This window comes from Acanthopagrus latus, chromosome 7 (assembly GCF_904848185.1).
Source record: "Acanthopagrus latus isolate v.2019 chromosome 7, fAcaLat1.1, whole genome shotgun sequence".
NCBI lineage: Eukaryota > Metazoa > Chordata > Actinopteri > Spariformes > Sparidae > Acanthopagrus > Acanthopagrus latus.
The window spans coordinates 21,356,365-21,377,653 of NC_051045.1; the positions used below are offsets into that span (position 1 = coordinate 21,356,365).

Consider the following 21,289-nt stretch of genomic DNA (forward strand, 5'->3'; position numbering starts at 1 on the left):
CTTGCTCTTCAACAACTCCTGTTCAGTGACTGACAGATTCCCAGCCAAAGAGGTTTTGGTCGTTGGATGTGATCCTACTGAGCTAAGACAACTTGTTATCACGTAACAGACAGTCCACCTTAAAGGTTCCACGATCACACCTGTACAGTTTTGTAAAAAGTACTAATTTGCGCCATCGTCCATGTGCTTCTTCTGTCCGCACATGAGTCCTTGTGTGTGCTCACAGTGCAAACAAAGTAAAAAAATTGCTCTGCAGCACTACTAGTGGTCAGAAACTAATCTGGGCACCTTTAATTAAGATCAAATTCTAACCAATAACTCTGGAAGTCCATTGTTGACCTTGGACAAACAGTAGTAGTTTGAAAAAGTCTTTAAACTGCATGTGAACAAACTTTATCCACTGAGGAAAAAAAATAGAAAAGAAAAGAGAGTTAAATCCTCTTCATAAGTGGAAACGTAGTTGGATTCAAAATTGATTTTCACGTCACAGCATTGAAGAAGAACCAGAGGGAGAAGCTCAGACTCATTGGGGATAATTTGACATGTTTTAATACTCAGATTTCCCAGCTCAGACAGATAGCAGAGCACTCTGCTGTGGGCTCGTATGTGTGTCACACTGTCAGTTCTACTCCCGACCTGTTGCCCTCGTATCCCGCTGCGTCAGTATTTACTCATCGTGTTACTACATCAGTTTTTGACCCGTCGTCACACGGTTATTTTTCTGGTTAGTTTAGATTTACACGCCCACGACGAGCGAGAGGCAGAGTTATCGACGCGGTAAACAGAAAAAACCCTCAGGGGGAAAATCATAGTAAAGATGCCTGATCAAGAAACCTGCAGGAGAGAAAACGATGGGGATGATGATCGTGCAAAGACAATTTTAAAAATTTTTTTGTTGGTGCAATCTGTGGCAGGAAACAAAAAAGTGTTGAGTGAGGTAGTCTCTATTTATATCTCTCTGTCCCATTTACTGCCCATTCTGAGTCTGAGCAGCACAAATTAATCCTTTTATGAGACATGCAGCATGAAATAGCCCACTGCTGCTGCTGCTGCTGCTGCTGCTGCTGCGAGTGGGGCAAAAACATGTCTGGTTCCGTGGAAATCATATTTAAACGTGAGGAGGGAAGAGAGAATTTGGCGGAGATGGACTTCTGTTGGATGTAAAGAAAAACAAAAAACGTGTTTGCGTCCCTGACAGATTGCTACCAGAAACCCTGGAGGTGGACAAGATGTTAATCTGGGAGCGATGAAAGCTTGATGGAGGGCTGCGTTGCCATAGGAACAGCTCATTCGCAGAGCGTCCAAATTGCTCCATCAAAAATGACCTCCAGAGTTACTCTAAATTAAATTACTGTAGCAATTATTGATTTTACATAATTAATTAGTAGAAATGACATTTAAAAAAGGTAGCGTTAATTCTCACCATTGCCTGTTGAACAGTTTCCTTGTTATATCAGGGCTTACATGCTGAGGGATGTACTTTTAGATTTAAGATTGTTCCCTTATATGATACATAGGGGTCTGATTATCATAGTTGAACTAATGTAAGTCTGCTGACTATTTCTGTTATCAGTTCTGTCATTCTATAAAAAACAGTGTTGGTCTGCTGGTAGTAAAACTCTTGTCCAGATTTACTGCCATGAAATGATGGTAAGGGTTAGCTTCTATGCTAATTCTGGTGTTACATTCACTTCATACAGTGTCATCTTCAGAAATGTAAATCTCTAAAACCAGATGGTTAACGTGGTAAACATTACACCTGTGAAACATCACGAAGATGTTGCCATGTTAGCATGCTGACGTTAGCATTTGGCTCACACAGCTAGTGGATTATACATTGGACTCATACTCAGTAGAGCGGGATGTGACCCCTCTTTTGGACATACTGCATTACTGTCCTGTTCATTTACTGTTTTAATATCAAGTTCAGTTATTAGTTATGTGTCTTTGCAGTTTTCTGTCACTGTTTGGTTTGGGTTGAAAAAAACTCTTTTACAGTGCTATTATATTACAAACACATGATTGGCCAGTTTAAAATGACGTTCCCAGAGCAGCAACACCAACACGGCAACATTAGATCATTTGCCTTCATTAGGCCTCACAGAGCTGCTGGCATTACTTTAGATGACAATTTATATATAATTTTTCACTGTAACATTTAAAGAATAATACCATGTCATGAAGGTTGAATTCTTTTTTTGTTTTGTTTTCGCAGCTCTGTAAAACGTACCTCTTTATTTAGGGCTACATCGTCTTGGAAACAGGAAGCGCACTGCTGATACAGTCTGACTTATCAGTCATTGCAATCAATGGTTGAGACATCATCGGCAAAGTATATCCTGTTTCCAACTTTGTCTCCTTGATGGGAAAATCCATATTTTTCTTCCTCTGCTACCTTCTGCTATCACTGTCATCAAAGGTCCTGAGGGATAAACTATTATGTAATGTTAGAGACTTTGGGCACTGGTTATATTTAGCCAGTGATCAGTGGTCACTCCTCGCCTGGGGGGAGGAGTGTTTCATGTCAAGATGTCAAAACGTAAGCTTTATAAAAAACTGGATGGTGTCATCTTTCAGCTTGGAGGGGAACATTCACACAGAGATTCTCCTCTAAATCAGTTTGTGAGAATCATCTTTCCCTTTTTTTTCCGCTTTTGGAAATAATGCTTCCACCAAAGATGAGGAACTTTTTATGTGCTTACTCTGACTAAAGATGGTAAAAGCTAGATTGCCTCGTGACCTTCCGTGATTTGATACAGCCGCAGAGATCATCAGTGATGTCAAGGCTAAAATTGTCAGTTCAAATTACCCCTGCAAAAAATTTTAGTCTCGCGCTCAACAGAGCAAAAATCACGAAGCCAGTTATCGTCTATAATTTCTCTGCTTTGGGATTTATTTTTGTCACCTTTGGGTTTAGATTTTTTTTCTGTGCTTGTTCAGTTCTGCAGCTGTGAAGCTAGAGGACATCTGTGTCTGCCCAAAGTTTCTCCCAAAGTTTTGTTAAAGAGGGTCAATAACTCTTGTCCTACTGTTTATAAGGCTTAAGTTTTGATTGATGTGGAGCCTTTCGACGTCAGGAAGATAAAAAATAGATCTCTGAATCTGAGCACGTTATGATTTCCGTCTCTCCCTCTTTAATCGAACCCTCACTGGTCCTCCGCTCAGGTGCGTCCCTGATTTTGTGGGGTGAATATATGTTGTTGGTGCTTCTCGCTCACTTACCCGCAACACAATGCTGCCTTTGTTTTTGTTGATCCCCTCGTGGGCCTGTCGGTTGACTTAATGAGAGTAATTATGAAATGACTCTTATTAAGGCTAAACAAGCCGCTTTGTAAACACAGATCATAGAGGGAGAGAGAAGAGAGAGACGGGACGAATGCGAGCGAGGGCAGAAACCGCCCAGGGAAGGAGAAAATGGTGGCGTGTTCTCCATTTCATCCGCAGATACTGGTGGTGTGTCTCGATTGTTTGGTCGTTTCGTCCTCGTGTCTTCCTGCTGATGAAACGCATCAAACCGAGCAGGAGTTCAACTGAAAGGAAATGAGTTTCTTTGAGGTTCCAAAAGTCAGTGTGAAGGCGTTACAATGGACAGTAATCACAGTGTGACGCAGACCTTGGACACAGACGGACTAATCTGGCTGCTAATGGCACAAACGTAAACAAGCTAGCAGCTGTTGTCTTTTCTTTTTGCAGGGATTTAGCCATTTTCATGCCAGAGCTCACCTCCTGCAAGCGAACCATTCCCCAACACTGCTGTGCAGCGTCCTTGGTTAAGCGCTGCCCAAAAATGATTGTGATTGGTTATAAAGACATGCAAACACGCAGGAGCGTTTTGTTTTTTATACCAGGATGAGAATCAGTGCAGCGGGACCCACAATGACACAGTGTATAGAAGATATAATATAAGAATTTAGCTTAATGAAGCCCAAAGACACATTATCTGAGTGTGATTGAACTACTAATTGATTAATTTCTGCATAATCCTCCACCTGATCCTGAAGTGTGGCTGAAGTGTGGCTTGAGAGCGATCCAGTCAGATCTGCAGGATGCAGTTTAACTCTCTCTCGTAACTTTACACCGCTCACGTGTTCATATTTACCTCTGAAATATATCACATTACACACATGCACGCACACACACACACACACACACACACACACACACACACACACACACACACACACACACAGAGAGTTTGCCTGTTTATTTCTTTTTCACACTTGCTTATTCCGCTGCGTGCACACCGGCACGGTCCATACTCTCTCTTAGCTTTTCCTCTCTTCTGTTTCATGCATTTGAACGCCCCTCCTCTTGAGATGACACAACCGCTGATATGAATTTCAATTAAAGTGCGGATGTCGAGGGGTGTTTACTCTGCATTGAGGGGGGGGAACCTCTTTGATCCCCGGCTAGTGGTTCTTATGTGAAAATATACCAGCTGTTTGATATGCACTGTTTCACTTTCACGTTACAACTGACATTTGATGTCTCTTTAAAAATGAGGACTGATGCCTAAAAGTTGCCCGACACTTCTTTCTTACATCAAAGTATCCTTTTCTGCAGCACAATATGCTGAATAAATCACGCTGCAATTGTTTGACAGATATTACGATTGCAATATGATTTACGATGAGTGGGACGACCATGATTGTGATGCTGTTCTATTAAATATGCAGTCCCACTATTCAATTTGTTGTTCTTTGTGTTTATCTCTCCATAACGTGGTGTTAACCAGCCGAATCCATCCGTAAAACATTACTTACCTGAAATACTGCGAAGGCTTCAGCTCGGTAGATTTTGGTTCGCGATGTCGCGGACTCAGATTTAATTCGATTCACAGGTACAGCAGGAGGGGAAACACCTTGAAATGGATTTCCATTTGTGTGTGTTTGTGTGCGTCTGCAGACATAAATATGTATATGGAGAGAGAGAAAGTGAGAGGAGGTGAAGGATATGTTTCCAAGTGTGCAGCAGCATGCTAAGCAGGGTAATTCCTCTCTGAGACCATCCCTCTCTCCTCTCCTCTCCTCTCCTCTCCTTTCCTCTCTCCCACATCTCGCTGCTTTTTTCCCTTTGATCATTTTCAGCCGACCTCCATTTGTCAGAATTTGGCTGCTTTCATTTCAGAGTCTGAGCCAACCGAGGCGGCGCCTGTAGTCAGACAGCCAGCCTGGTACTGAGACAGCCAGTCAGGTAGTCGGGTGGCCATTCATTCGCTCAGACAGGCTGTCAGTCATTAAGGCAGCAAAGCAATCATCCAGTCTGTAGCCTACTGTACATCATCAGTAAAGCCAGTCAGATCAGGAGGATCTGTTTGCAGTCATTTCATCCAGCAGTTGGCAGTGTGGTCAGTTGGTAAAATAATTGATCAGCAGGCCTGATTGCCACACACATCCTTTTAATACAGTTAATCTGTGAGTCCAGTATTTTACAGAGATCTTACTGGGAGGAGGCCAGCCTGAGCCTACCTTGGCACAAAATTTGGAATACAGGGAAAAACAGCTGAGGTCCATCAAACTATCACCTATTGCTCTCTATGAAAGACGGCACACAGTGCGTCGTCAGCATACCAGAATATGCCATTGTCCTATTTCAACTCTATCTCCTAGATATTCCGTTTATATACAGTTTTCCCCCCAATTATGTCTTATTTTCTGGTGTTGGAAGTGTTGTGCTGCAACTGGTATACAGGTGGTTATTACTGTCAAAACCAAGAAGCTGCTGCAAACTAAAAGTAATCTGTAGAGGATGAGGCCACCTTTTTCCCTACGCCCTTGACTATCTCTGTAGGGCCTTACAGTTGTAAACTATGTGTGTGTGGAATAATCAGTGGACTATATAGCGGATGGAGCTTCCAGGCCTGAAAAGTGAAGCCAATGTGGAAGTGCTTAAAACGAACAGATGACCACTGGTTACAAAAAGAAGTCCAATTGTATGGAAGCTTATGAGAAAATGACCCTATTTTTTTTTTTACTTGATTTATCACCTCAGTAAACAATTTCCTACTAAGTTTATGGTGTCAATCACTACTTTCAAGTCTTCTTCAATACAAGATGACGTTCATTAAAACACTTTGGCAATATTTAGTGTTAAATAGACTAAATAGAATGAAGCAGGGTATGCTTTAGCACGTGGCTACATTGCGATTGCCCAGTTGCTGTCATGGAATGTCCTTGGGTCCTTAGTTAGACTGAATCAGGATGTCCCACCCCAGCTCCACTGTCTTGTGCAAATATTGTCTCTTCAAGCACCAAAAAACCAGATGGTGATGGCCATAATACCAGAATGGAGGCCTCAAAAATCAATAGTCCACAAATCAATAGGCCATGTCATGTTTGGTATTCACTCGGGCTGACAACATCACAGACCCGACTCTGAGAGGATCCATACTTTAGCATTTTAATTAAACATTCCACGATTTATTATAATGGAGTTAGTTAACTTTTCCAGCCAGTCAGTATAAAACCAGACATGTCGCTTGTCATGTTCTTCACTATTCAGCTAACAAGTCAGTCAATGAGTCAGCCAGTCCTCTGGTAGTCAGCCTGTCTTCGAATCAGTTGAAATGCTGCTTAGTGAGGCAAGAAGCTTGTTATCCAGTTAAACTAGTTTATTCTCACTGAGCCAGTTTGCTACTTTGTCAGTCAATGTGCCAACAAGATAATCATCAATTCATCAGCTATTCTGCAAGCAAAAACTAACAAATCAGACAGTAGACAGTCAAGATCAGTATAGCAGGTGAGTGTAGTCCAAGTCGACAGGTTGGCGAATCATATTGCTAGTTACATCGTGAGAGAGAAAGTAAGCTAACAAATAATTCTGTCAGGCAGTCAGTTGGACAGGCAGCCTCGGCTACAGGTCAGCCAGACAGACATCATTTTCAAAATCCAATTTATGTTCTAGCCTTTTCTTTTCTTGGGGACAAGATTTGACTGGGAGGAGAGTTGATGAGGCATTATACATCTAATTCAGTCTGCTGCTGCTGCTGCTGCTGCTGTGTGTGTGTGTGTGTGTGTGAGAGAGAGAGAGAGAGAGAGAGAGGGAGGTGGGGGTTGTTTGTGTAAATTTGTATATATGTCTACTTTTTTGTAATTGCAAGCTCTAGGAATGGGTGCAAGCAGCTGTGTGTGTGTGTGTGTGCGTGTTTATATGGTTCATAATGAACAGTATGTTACACACTGGGACGTTGATGGCACCCTTAACTGCTCCAAACATTGTGAGCCTGTTCTCACACAGAGAGGTAAATGTAGACAGGTGTGTGTGTGTGTGTGTGTGTGTGTGTGTGTGTGTGTGTGTGTGTGTGTGTGTGTGTGTGTGTGTCATGTCATCACACTGTTCACGTGGAGTAGCACATCTGCTGGAGTTGGATTTAGCACAGGGAGGAACATAGATGCATGCGTGACAAAAGCCCGGACGCACACACACACACGCACACACACACACACACACACACACACACACACACACACACACACACACACACACACACACACACACACACACAAACATTGTGCACTCATGCATTTATTATCAATAAAAGTGAGGCATAAAAGCTTCCTTGCATTTTGCATATCAAACACAAAATCACACACACGCACACACACATTTAAATGGCAGAACAGTAGTATTGTATTGTATAGTCATTTATAGCAGCCAGCTGCTGAGAATGCATCAGAAGGTTACAAAGATATGGGCTGAAGACATAAATAGATGGGGAAGTACATTAGACATCTGGATGATGGAGTGTATGCTGCAGAACACAGTACGTGTGTGTGTGTGTTTGTGTGTGTATGTGTGTGTACAAGTGCCTTCACATAGATAGGCACCAGGGTATTGTACAATAAAGTTACTGCTCTAAGTGTTGGTCTCCAGCCACTCTGGCTGTAAATCAAACAGCAACCACCAGGCACCTAGTGTGATGGGCCTATATGCTGCATCGCACTGAACGTCATTTAAATGGGAAATTTACTGTAGCTATGGTGATCATACTATTCTGCTCCCGTCTATTCTACTTTTTTTAAAATTTCTGTTTAAAGCCATTTAGAAGAAGTAGGCATACATTTTTCGGGGGTGGATATCACTTTCATATTTGGGTACAAAGTCTTGTAAGATGCGTCTGTGTTTAAATGGAGGTCAGTGTGTGGTCTTTACTCGGCACCATGTGGGATCATTACAAAGTCATTTGGAGCAAAGCCTCTTACAGTGCGTGGCCTCAGACCAGCCACCGTCAGTACACGTGCTGTTACAGTGCGATCGCAGACGCTGTCATGTTGCACATGTGCGTCTCTGCGTAGCCTATACGATACATGAGGGTATTAAGACACACGCCTGCAAAGCTTTGTCTCTGCAGAGTGCTTCTATGCTGTAAAAATGCATCGCAGGTTATTTCATCTGACCCCGCTGGTTATAACTTCGCCTCTCTGTTGTGACATTAGTCTAAATGTACAGTTCACCATCTGTTTGACTATCATGCACCGCTTGGAATTAAAACTTAAAAGCCTAATTTTAAGGCAGAATTTGCGATCGTAAACCGCCCAGGTTTCATGTGACACAAACACGACTGCAACATACTCAGTAACGGTGGATCAGTCTGAGATCCTCCTCTTCCTTTTTTTTTTTTTGTTTTTGCTCTTTTTTCCATTCAATGTCAAATTCCCGCCACAGCTTCATTGCAACCAACTGCAAAAGAAGAGATTATGCACTTTTGGAGTTTGAGAGTGCGGAACAGACGCGGCCGTTACGTAACATTAGCTTAAGCAACAGGAATCAAGCGGCAAAGTGTGGGCTTGAGATCACACTGTAAGATTTCTTTTTTTTGTTGAGCTCTTTCTGTTGTTGTTGTTATTTTATTTGTTTTTTTTAATTTTATTACCATGAAAACACATTTGGTACACATTTTTTCAATTACAAAAGTAATCTTTTTGCACCAGTGTTTTCTGCTGTAAGACAGAAGAAAGGAGGTGATTATCACCTTCTACGTGATGGACACATGACAGATTAGATGTGCCACAGAGACCCAGGGACAATACAGTTTTTTTTTTCTCTCTCCGGAGCCTGATTTCATTGATTATTTCCACTCTGATGGCGTAAATCTGTGAAATCGCCTGGTGTAGACGGGTTGGATTGAAAAAAAAAAAGAAAAAAAGAAAGCAATTCAAGCCACAATAACATCCTCTGAATGACAAGCTCCCCTTCTCCTGCTTTCCTTCTCTTCCTCCCACTTGCGAATGTATGGCAGAGCACCAGAAAACACAGTGTGGTGTAATAGTGTATTGTCGGAGGAAAAAAATAGCCCGCTGAGCTGCCCACTTCAGTCTTTGAAAAAGTGAGAGGCATAAGTGAGAATATGTGCCGCGTGGGCACGGGTGCATATTTACTTTGTCAACTTCACCGCTCCTCTTTTTCCTTAAAAAAAAACCAAAACAAAGCAAAAAAACATTTTACTGTCATAATTTGCCGAGGCCTAGTTTATCCTTGGGAATCAATAAAGCTTCACTTCTCACCCAAAATTTATAGCCTTATGTGCATATGCTTGAATTTATGTGCATACGTCGCCTCCGCTTGCGTGCGCATTCAGTACAATGTTTGCATGTACCCAGTAGACCTGGTGCCCATAGTAACAACCAGTAACTGGGTGTGCTCGTGTTGAATCATCTGTTAGAGGAGCGAGGAGGAGAAAAGAGCACCGGCCGCCAAGTCTATCAGCTCTCTGGCTTGCAGGTGAAGCCAGTAAACAGTGTTGATGACAGGCTGCCTTCACCCCCCCACCCCACGATTACCTTGGATCCTGATTTTGCATTATAATATCCAGTAATATCAGCATTACAAGCAGTCAGCTGAAGGAAATTAATGAGCCTGGAAAAGTTCACGTGACCACAGAGTGGAAAACTAAGGAGAGAGGTAAGATGATTCAGAAAGTGTCCTCCTGGTACATGTCTTCTTCTTCAGTAGATGAGCGTAGGAGTGACTCTGCAGTGTGAAGGTCACTGAAGGTTAGCAGAGGGGAAGAGTCATAAAACTGTTGTTAGCATTAACTGAGCCACTGTGGAAACAGGAATTATTCACGCATGCAAGTACCGAGCTTTTCCTGCTTAAAAATGTTGAACTGAGCTAACGCTACCGTCTTGCACTGTAACAACATGCAAGCTAATGGTTACTTAAGGCTTATCAATGTTGATTGCTGTGTTGGCAATGTTAGCTAGTAGAAAGCTTCCATGCTTACCTGTCTCAGGAACTTGAAAGTCATCATAGACCACTGAGTGAAAACGTTTCATTTGTGTTGTCAGGTTTACAGTAGCTTGCCCTCTCTTGTACTCACAGAACCCATGGTTTTTCTGTCCAAGAAATTAAACCCTGCTTGTCTTTGGAAGTTAATATAACAAGATTGCTAGCCACCTACGTTAATAAGAGGCTAGCTAAACAGTTACCGTTTAAACTAGTCAAATTGACTCCGTATTGTTTGCTTGTTAGCCAGCCTGTTGGTCCTCCAAGTGAGGGAAAAAAAATGTTTATTCAAATTTTGAATAGCTTAGGCTTCAGTTTATTGTTATATTCAGACTAGTTAGCTAGCTTACTTATCCCCCAACTGTCCGTTGAATTTCAGCATTTGACAAAAGGGGACCAGGAAATGAAAGGTAAGATTGAAGAGTAAAGAAGACGGATAGAAATTTATACTATTAAATGGTTAAACAAAGTTTTTTATTTTGTCAGAGAAATATTAAACTCAGAGACAGGCTGAGAATGTGTTCATTTAAGCTAACAACATGCTAGCCAACCTGTTGGAGTATGCTATACGTCAAAGCTAACCAAGTGGGAACGGACAGACTCAGCTTTCTGTTGGTAGCTACCAAGTCTGCTACACTCCGAGGATCTTGAATGTCACAGGGAGAAATGCATAGAAAATGTAAAAAATAACCTTTTCTATTGAGATTAATTAGCCAATTTGTACTCTCAGGACTACATTTGCCCAACTCTCGAGAACTGAGTGACAGGGAATGAAGAAGGAGGAACTAAACAGAGGGAAGAGGGGAGACGAAGAGAGCACAGAAAATAATGGGAGGTGAGGTGGAGAGAAGAGGAGGCAGATGGGAATAAATGGGCCGTACAGAAGCAATTCTGTCAACAGCCCTGAGTGGGAAGTAATGGAGGCAGGAGAGGAATGGAGGAGGAGGGGGAAATAGATATTTAGTTTGGCTCCACCAACAGCCTAAATAGACTTGTTTTGCGCCTGGTCGAGAGGTGGAATAAGGAATGTACCCGGCGAGGGCAAACAAGATCAGGTAAATCCTCCCCGAACGTCTGTTTACTCTGTGAATCAACCGGAAGAGAAGGACACTGAATCTAACGCCGATAAAAAGAAGTTAAAGCACCTCCTCTGGGGATGTTCTGGGATTGCAAATGAAAAACCACTGTCAGACGGCAGACTGCCCCTCACTCCCTCCAAGAATTGATCTCGTGAACTGTTTTGAAAATTGGTTCTTCAGTCAGCTACAGTAGCTATCCCTGACAGCACACAGACTGTATGTGTATGCTGTATGTGTACATGCTAACTATGTTGTATGTTGTATATTGACCTATATACAGCATACTGTGTGCATCTGTCGCATATAGGCAGCGGCTCCAAACACAGTGTAAGTCTGAGAGCAACTAAAGTGCTCGCTATAGTGGAGCCGATTTTAGACATCAATTAAAACTCCAGGAAAAAGTCACACTGCTGCGGAGCCCCGGTTAAGACAATGTCACGTCCTCACCCCATCTTTCTCTCTCCGTCTCCTCCCCGTCTCTGTTCATTTGTCCCTGTCTCTGTCACTTACGCATGATTGCCAGACAAGCTTTATCCCCTCTCTCCTACAATCACACAGTAAATTGAGGGTTATAATGGGAGTGGATGAAATCACTTTGACCGGACAAGCATGTGTATTGGGTCATTAAAGGCCGGGTGGGACAGTGACAAATGTCCCCGGCGCAACGCAGAGGCAAGTGTGTAAACACACGGAGAGAAGGACTGTTCCTATTATTTGGCTTGTCACCTACGTCAGCCTCGGTTTCTCACTACGATTAGTGACGGTCTTCCTGGAGATGAAAACGAGTGTTGTTGTGGGTCTTCTGATCTCTCATTCCCTTTATGTTGCAGCATTGTCTCTGAATGTTTAAATATAACTGATATACTTTACCGACCTGAAACCAGGAGTACAAACAGAATAATTTCTGGCAAAACACAGAACTACTTCTGCTGTGAGTACTGTAGCTCATCTTCTTCTCCTCTGGTTCTCTTTCTTCCTCCTTTCCCTGTCAGGTTTAAGTCTCTTATCTTGTCTTCTTCAGTGTCTCTGCTGGGTGAATCAGTGCAGCTTTGAGGTTCTTGTTGAGTCACCCGATTCCCCTTCCCCTTGCACACACACACACACACACACACACACACACACACACACACACACACACACACACACGTATGCACACACGCACACACACACACATACACACAAAAACATACACACGCACATTCTCACACATGCAGCATTGCTCTCTCATATTGTGTTTTGGCATAGGTGGTTGTGTTAATTGGGTTGGGTTTATTAACCACCAGATAAAGGGACAAATCCGGGAATGTCTTTGTCGGAAAGATGTAGAATGGGAGGCGCTCCCCATACAATGTATTTTCGCAACTGCTGTATCATTTTGTCTTTTTTTCCCATTATAACTAAGCAGTTAGTCAGAGGTGTTGGGCTGTCAAATGCAACATTGATTGAAACTGACATTAGTGCTGTCAACAGTGTTCAAGCTTCAACAGCGCCTCACACGTTCATCTACAGTAACATTGTCTCTTCACATGGCCGCTGTAAGATAAGGCATCTATTGACGCTGCTGCACAGATCTCTCTCGGAGTTGGACAGGTTGGAAAGGTTGACCGCGCCCCCTCAGATCTTGGCTGATTAGCTGGGCTTGCTGTAACAATTATTATTTATGGCTGCAGTCATTAGCTTCAGTGAAAATGGCTAATTGCTGTGAGGCAGAAGTCATGGTCAGTGTGCGGCTTGTCCAGCTTGTGCTTCCCAGCAAGTTCATGAAATCCAACATTTGCCCTGAAATGTTCCTATAAAAAAGTACTTGGTGAGTTTTTTTTTTTTTAATCACATGCAGATGATCTCTGCCTCCCCCCGACATGCCTCCTACATAAGTAGCATTAGCCTGACGTTCGCCCACAAATCAAAGCATGGGAGCAACATTGTGATGTAAATTTATTGTCTAGCTGAGGCCGGACAATCAACAATCAACATGAGCTGCGGACTCACGATTATGCTCCGTTTGTTTCGATACAGAATTTTCCAAGTCCACATCACGATGCATTTTAAAATCGAGAAATTTCCACAACCCTAGATCAACATGCGCCAGTAGGAACTCATAACGTACAAAGTTTCACAGTCCCTGATTTTGACCAACTGTGAAAAGTAAAAGGAGGCAAAATGTTGCAAGATCAATATTTTTGTCGCTGCCTTTTCAGTACTTGCAATAACATTTCCTGGACTGGTAGAGTCGGTGTGAGCAGAAACAACAGGTTCAACTAAGGTTCACTCCACTTTTTGAGAACGGAAAATAAAAATGTCGAGACAGGAAGATCAACGATGGAGAAAGGAAAACATTAGGGGAACGAGGCCGCGGTCTGTGCAGACTGAAAAGATAATTGAGAACGAGAGATGGAGAGGCAATGAAGAGAGGAGCAGTTGTGCAAAGAGAGGGATGTGATGGAGGTAAAGAAAAGAAAAGAGGGAGTGAGGAGGGGAGATTTTGTCACAACCAGACTGTCCACAAGAAGAAATATTGGCAGTGAAAAGGGAAGAGGACTGGAAAATTCGCACAATAGTCGAACGAGAGAAATATGGAACCTAAAACTGTAACAAACATCGCTTTGAGGAGTGAGGCGTTAGAACAATTAGATTTCCTTCTTTCTTTCTTTTCCTTTCAAAGATAAAAACAGCATCAACAAGAGGTTTGGCTTGCTCATTTGATTACAGTCATCAAATGTTATTTTATGGTTTAGAGTTGCAGTTAGTTTGGAGGCAGGGCAGAAAACATTTCCTGTACTGAGGTAGCAGTTTTATTTAAAGCTGAAGATTGAAGCTCAAATTGTTTCTTGGGGACAACCTTGGTTGTTATTATGTACCAATTCAGTTACATTACCTTTTAAAAGTAGTGCTGTGAGTCATGTACTGAAATCAGGATAAATCAATAGAAACTAAGCCAAACTTCTCTCTCACAATCCAGATTTAAAATACCACCACACATCCAAATCTGTTTAAACAGATGGTGGCATATAAATGGAGAATCTCTGTGCATTCTGAGGTGTCGTGGTTTAATTGTAGTCTATTTGTAGTCTGAGTGGTATTCACTAATCATGTTTGAGCAGGCTTTGGTTGAATGCGGGTTAACAGTCAATATGGAGTAAATGGGGGAACATACTCGCTGAAATGAAATCTCAGAACCCATCCGCTATCACTGAGTTTACTCTTTATTAGCTTTGTGGAAGATTTATCTGCACTCTGTTTGTAGAGGTTAGTCGTCCTTAAACACCGACTGCATTCTGGTGTCTCAAGTTGCTAATCAGTGTTATGAACTGCAAAATGTGACACCATGAGGCAGGCATGTTGGAAACAGAGAAGCAAGCTCTGTTTACAAAAGCCAGTATCCGAAAAAAAAACAAAATGCAGGTAATAAAAGGCTGGTGACAAAAAGGCAACTAACCAGAATTTAAGAAGAAGCTAAGAATGCTAGAACAATGAACACTGAGGACACACAAGGAGCAAACGCAGCCGGACAGCACCAGTAGGAAACAGACAATGACAGGAAGTGGAAACACATGACCCACAAGCATTTAATCTACAAAATTAAACTAAAGGAAAAAAAAAGGAAAAAGGAAATGACCAACCAAAAACCATGACAATAAACTGTAAACAATGACCAGTACATGGAAGATGAAGTCTTGGCTTGGATGTCCATTATCTAGAAATCCGCTGGCTACACCAGAAGCCCCAAAACATTGACCTTTGCCCCCAGAGGCTAGATTATTGTCAGACAATAGCTGATGGGCTCTGAGATTGCATTCTGATGTTTACAATAAAAACTGTGCTGAAATATAGCACACACTCACATTTATAGCTGTCATACTGTCAAGAGGAGTCACTCTTTTTATTACCATATTTTGTGATTGTTAACATCAACTTCTTTTAATAATTTGGAAGTATCCTCAGGCAGAATTTTGTACCGATTTGCTTCCCCTCAGGTCTCTGTTTGTGTCTCCTGCCTGAGGTGTACGCTGAATTAATGTTGTCTAGGTGTGTGTATGTGTGTTACTTTCTGCCTGAGGCGTGTGTGTGCATGTTGCCTTTGACACATGGTAGTCTGTGTTGCCGCAGCCTGTTTTCCACTTTAATTTGTTGATGCCTGTGGATGTGCAGAGGTCCTTTCACAGCTTTCAGCAGCCACCAATAAATGAATCTGTAATTATTTTGCTGGTTTTTAATGTTGTTTCTGCTGCTGTTTCTCTGGCAGGGAGATGGTAATTGAATTTGTCGGAAAACACTGACAACTACCATTCTGCATTTATTTAATAATATGTCGAATAAAATTAGATATTTTTCCCATTAAATACAACGGTGGTGTCAACCAACACCCAGTGAAGGAAAAGAAAAGCCATCAGTTTCTTCAATACAACAAATTTACCCATTATTGAACACTAAATATGCGACAATTGTTGAAGATTTACAACTCAGAATTCTTTGACAGTCTGGCAATGGCTCTTTGAAATCAGACAGTGACAGACGTCACCAGCCTTGTCATTCTTAGCCGCCTGTTGACCGTCTTCATGGCAGACATTTTGACCTGTCAAAGCAGGAAAAGCACAGGTGTGACCAATGATGTTAACAATGGCTCCATACTGTTTAGTCTGCCAAGTAGCCAGGTCAGTGAATGAGCATACACAATAGCGAAGCCCTGGAAGTGGCTCACCTAAATGGTTATGCAGCCTTCATTAGTGTTAGCAATTCCACCTGTGCTGCTCCTGTTGCGACAAGTCAAAACTACATGCCTTTAAAAGGGTCTGTTGCCAATGTTGTTGTCAAAAGCTAGCCAGTTAATCCAAACTTGGTGACTTTTTTGCTAAATTATTATTAACTATTGATTAATGATTGATTATTGATTATTTATTTGGACTAGCAACACATTTTGCGACTCATTCAGACCAACATGTTTGTTCCAATTCTTTCATTCCGTCTCCTCTTGTATTTTCGGTTTCGGGTTTAATAAAGAAACCGCCATATGAACTCCTTATGGTGCATAACATCATCTTCTGTTGGTCCAGCACCTACATTAAATGGTTCTCTACCATCAACTGGAAAGTTGTAATCTGATTTGATATTAATCCTTTCTCCTTTTTTGTCCCTCTCTTCCAGGGGTCCAATGGGTCCAATGGGTAGCCCCAAGCCTGGCATGCAACAAGGAGGAATGGGAATGGGAGGAGGAGGAATGGGAGGAGGTGGTATGGGAGGAATAGGAGGAGGAGGGATGGGAAGAGGAATGGGAGGAGGAATGGGTGGAGGAATGGGAGGTGGAATGGGAGGAGGAATGGGTGGAGGAATGGGAGGCGGAATGGGTGGGGGAGGAATAGGAGCAGGCATGGGCACTGGTGGAGGAATAGGGTCCAGAGCTGGTGAGCCTTACCGCCTGGCCACCCACGAGAGTCCAGTTTCACCCCGACATATGCAGTCAAGCCAGGGGCCTGGCATGGGGCACGGCCCGGGGTCTGGTCATGGGGTGGGTCACGGTCCAGCTGGGTCTGGCATGGGAGGCCATGGTCCAGCTGGGTCCGGCATGGGAGGCCATGCAGGTCAAAGTCCTGGTCAGCACGCCTCCCGTCGAAACCTCCAAGTCGACTTCAGCGGTTCAGGCGGCTCCAGGACAGGACGATCTCCCTCAGTGTCTCCTGACCGCGGAGTGACGCCCACCTCGCCCTACTCGGTACCGCAGATCGCCCCAATGCCGAGCAGCAAGCTGTGCCCAGTGTGCACCACTACAGAGCTGTCCAACCCACCGGCTGTACCCAACTACAACACCTGCACCCAGTGTAAGGCCACCGTCTGTAACCAGTGTGGATTCAACCCCAACCCGCACCTCACTGAGGTAGGTCAGGTTTGACAAGGAACGTTTTTTCAGTTTACCTTGCCACTTTATGTTCATGTAGCACTAGGAAGGGTGTTGTACTTTTCTGGCTGCATAAATGGAATCAATAATCAAATCATGCTGATTTATAGTGAGGGACTAAAGTGTGTGGGCGCTACTATAATTTTATCCTGCAGGCGGACACAGATCTGTGTTGATTAATGTTGCAGGTTTAGATGATGAAGTGGACGCACACAACTTAAGTCTGAGTCTGGAAACAGATCGAGCAGAGACAGGATGAAGACTGTCTCGCCTGTTGCTATTGAGTCAACGAGGGAAAAGAAAGAGAAATGAGTTGGCTTTGGCAGTGGCTACTTCAGCCTGGTGCTGCCAATAATGCACCTATGACTTACATGAGTGAAGTGCAGAGACAGTGATGGAGGAAGTGAGAGAGAGGGTTTCAGGCGAGGGAGATAAATTAGGTCAGGGAGAGAGAGAGAGAGAGAGAGAGAGAGAGAGAGGGAGAGAGAGAGAAAGTGAGTGAGAGAGTAAGAGTAAAAGAGTGACAAGAAGTTTGAACACATCTTTTCTGAACAGCAAGATGTAACTGTGTGTTTGTAATTTAAACTGAATAATTGAAGGACTATAAAGTACATGAAAGTATAGATGCTGTATGTTTGTGTATGTGGTGTATATATATATATGACTTTGTACTGTAGGTCTTTTTGTGTATTTGTGATCGACAGTGAGTGTAAGGGCTCAGCAAGTGGCAGTAATTCCTTCCTGAGGCACTGACAGAATCCCCATTAAAGTGCCAAGGCAAGACACACGGGTCATGACAGTGTGCGTGTGTGCATGTGTGTGTGTGTGTGTGTGTGTGTGCGTGTGTGTGTGTGTGTGTGTGTGTGTGTGTGTGTGTGTGTGTGTGTGTGTGTGTGTGTGTGTGCGTGCGTGCGTGTGCGTGTGCGTGTGCGTGCGTGTGCGTGTGTGTGTGTTGTGAGTCCATTGTACTCAGGTGTGATGTGTAGACAGGAAGCCAAACACTACAGCATTTGACATTCAGAGAGAAATAGAGGAAACAGACTGAGAAGTAAAGACAGATTAATGCAACTTTAAAGTTATTCAGAGATGAACTGAGGGGCGAGAAGGAGAGGCGAGGTTAAGAGGCTCTCTTTGATTGAGAGGATGTTGACTCTTGCCTCTGGTGACGGGTTCAAAATATCAACCCCGGTGTCAGCGCTGGGTGACATATATCAAAATCTCAGCCTCCCTGGGCAGACAGGAAAGGTTTCAGACAGAAAACACAACAATGCACTGCGCAGACGCGTGAGGCTACGTCTGATAAATTAGCTGTGTTGGCAGCCATTGATGATGTCAAGTCCAGGGACATATAATTGGCAGACAGCACAATAAACAATCTGTTGGATTAAACAAACAACTGTGGTTGTGTTTATCATTTGCTTTGTGAGGGAGAACACTGGCACCAGAATCATCCATGTGTACCTGGTACATCATTCACCCTGATGCTCCACGCTAAATAATTAACATCCAATGCTGATCATCCATTAATGACATACAGTTAATAACAACAATGAAAAGCTGTGCTGGTGATAAGAAGTCATTGTTGTATTTTATGGATTATGGATAGTTTGCAGGTTCCTATCTTTTGGACATGATCCAAATGTGATACCAATTATAATTATAATCATTCTGAGTGAATCTTGCTTGACTCTCGGTGTGTACCAGCTTTACAAAATGTCCCATTACTGACTAGAGTGGAACTCAGAAGAGTGCATACCTCGGTCAAGGCCCTTTTGTACTCACTCAAGAACTTCACCCAGTTGACGAAAAACATCCTGAATCGTAATGTAAAAGGAAGTGCAAAAAAAATGTCCCAGGTCTGCGTGGGTTTTTTTTGTTTTTGTCGCACCAAAAATGTATGAGATCTATTCTGGGCGACTTTTGAAATTCACAGTTGACCTATGTTGTGGAAATTCTCCTTTGTGAGGTAGAGAGTTGCTAAGTCTCCGAAGAATCTCAGACTTCAGCGTATGAATCAAATCTCGTTTAATGCACGCAGCGTGGAGAGAAGGCAAAAGCATTCTCTGCCAAACTCTAAGTTGTTACCCCTTAAGTACAGAATCAGAGAGGGGGTTACCTTCATTTACAAACAGTCATGAAAACATGATTACAATGATTCTTTGATGTTTGGGTGTATCCTGTCTTCCCAGGACAGTGACTCCTTGATGTAGCAGATGGGACAGTAAGTGTCGTCTTATCTATAGGGATGCATATTATCATGTGGGGGATGTGTCCCCACCGGTGGCTCTTTTTTACACCTTAAGCAATGTGACATTCTCCCTTCCTCCTCCTGTCCTTACCATTAACAGGAAGTCTATGTAATTTCTCACATTCCTCCCTTTTGACACAAAGTGTCAACACAACATTTTTGGGAAATTACATTGAAAAAGTAAAAGATCCATAAACAATTTTCAAAAACAAGAATCAATGAATTTGACTGTGTGTTACATGAATTAAAATACATGACATGTTGTATATAATACATGTTATTTTCAAAAATAGTAAAATAGACAAAAAACTCATTTTGTTGAAAATAGCTTTTATGCCTTGTGGCAAAGTTTAGTCCATGTCCTTTTAGGATCTTTTGATCCTGCAGATGGTTCTTCTGTGTTTTCTTCTGTTTTTGTTGACAGTCCATTTTTATTTTTATTTATTTTTTTTTTTACCCTTCTGTAAGAGATGGGGTGTCTGAGTAGTCAGTATAAATGTCATCAGTGTGATTGATGGGTGCAAGTGAATCAGTTGATGGTGTGAAAGATATGAATATATGCGGACATTTGGAGTCCAAATTTCGCTCCGTTGAAAAACAGGATTGGGCAAACGGTCATTGTGGTAACCAACCCAATGATGAAATCCAGCCATAATCGTCCAACGGCGTTCCCTCTCAGCACTTCTGCAGGTTAGGTTGTTGTCCTTCCTTCAGCAGCATGGCTTGGAAAAAGGCTTGCACTGGGATGCATGGCTCCAGGTGTCCCCCTCAGCTATTCAAATGGCAGTGGATGTTATCAGCAGCATCTGACGTGGTCCAGTCCACCGCAGTTGATGCCAGTGCTTCCTTCTCAGGTCCTTTATCAGTACCCAGTCTCCAGGCTGGATGTTGTGGAGTTTGCATCAACGTAGGCTCTGGGAGGGCAGCTTTCACCTGATGGAAGATTAGCTTCAAAAGCATGGTTAAATGTAGAATAAAACTTGTCAGCATCCAATCTGGTCAGGGATAACCTGTTTTGAATAAATGTGGTGTTAATCATCTTTATAGGAAGGCCAGTGATTATCTCACAAGGATATAGTCCAATTATCTTATGTGGGCAGCCTCTCATAGATCAACGCAAGCAGTAAAAACTCAACCCATGACAATTCTGTTTTGTTTTTGTTTTTTGTATATATATATATATATATTTTTAGTCAATTTTGTTTTTAGTGTCTGGTTAGTTCATTTCACTGCACCTTCACTAGCTGGATGGCAAACACAATGTGATTTAAGATTTATGTATAGGCTTTTGGAGATGTTTTGAGTAAAATTATTTTCAAAATGCAATCCAAATGCAAATTATTATTCGTTAATTTTGAGTAGAGACCCCTACATGGAACTATTACCCGCAGAAATGAGTTAGCTATTTAGATCGCTGTTTCATTTTATTATTTTTATTTTATCTATCTATCTATTTATTTATTTTATTCATGGAAGAAAAAAATGTTCACAATAATGAGAAAATTTATTTTCCTTCTCCATTGAGTGAGTTTAATAAAAATCCATTATTAAATGCTCAAGAAGATCTTCAGGTTTATGATGGGCTGACAGAGGCATTGCTACACCTCTGCTAACATTGTAAGTTTCACAAATCAAAGTTAAAGTTAAAAAAAAAATCCTGGCGCATGCCACAATCTATTTACAATATTCTACATCCTCCCTTTTGATACATGGTCAAGACCATGTGTCAACTTCGCAAAGAGGGGCAATTTGGCAGTACTGGGAGGCCGTTTACACCAACCCAGAGGTCAGATGGGAGTTTCCCAGTGACACTGGGTCATTAGCACTTGCATGAGCTTTACATTTGCA

At 42.4% G+C, this 21,289-nt stretch overlaps 1 protein-coding gene across 7 annotated transcripts in view; it reads left to right on the forward strand.

Annotated features, from left to right (window-relative positions):
• bsna (bassoon presynaptic cytomatrix protein a) overlaps window positions 1-21,289 on the forward strand; it is a 167,238-nt gene that overhangs the window by 17,168 nt on the left and 128,781 nt on the right. For all 7 annotated transcript variants that reach the window (XM_037103471.1, XM_037103470.1, XM_037103472.1 and 4 more), the window contains exon 2: window positions 16,446-17,172. In XM_037103471.1, the coding sequence (XP_036959366.1) occupies window positions 16,446-17,172 (727 nt within the window). The remainder of the gene's footprint in view (window positions 1-16,445; window positions 17,173-21,289) is intronic.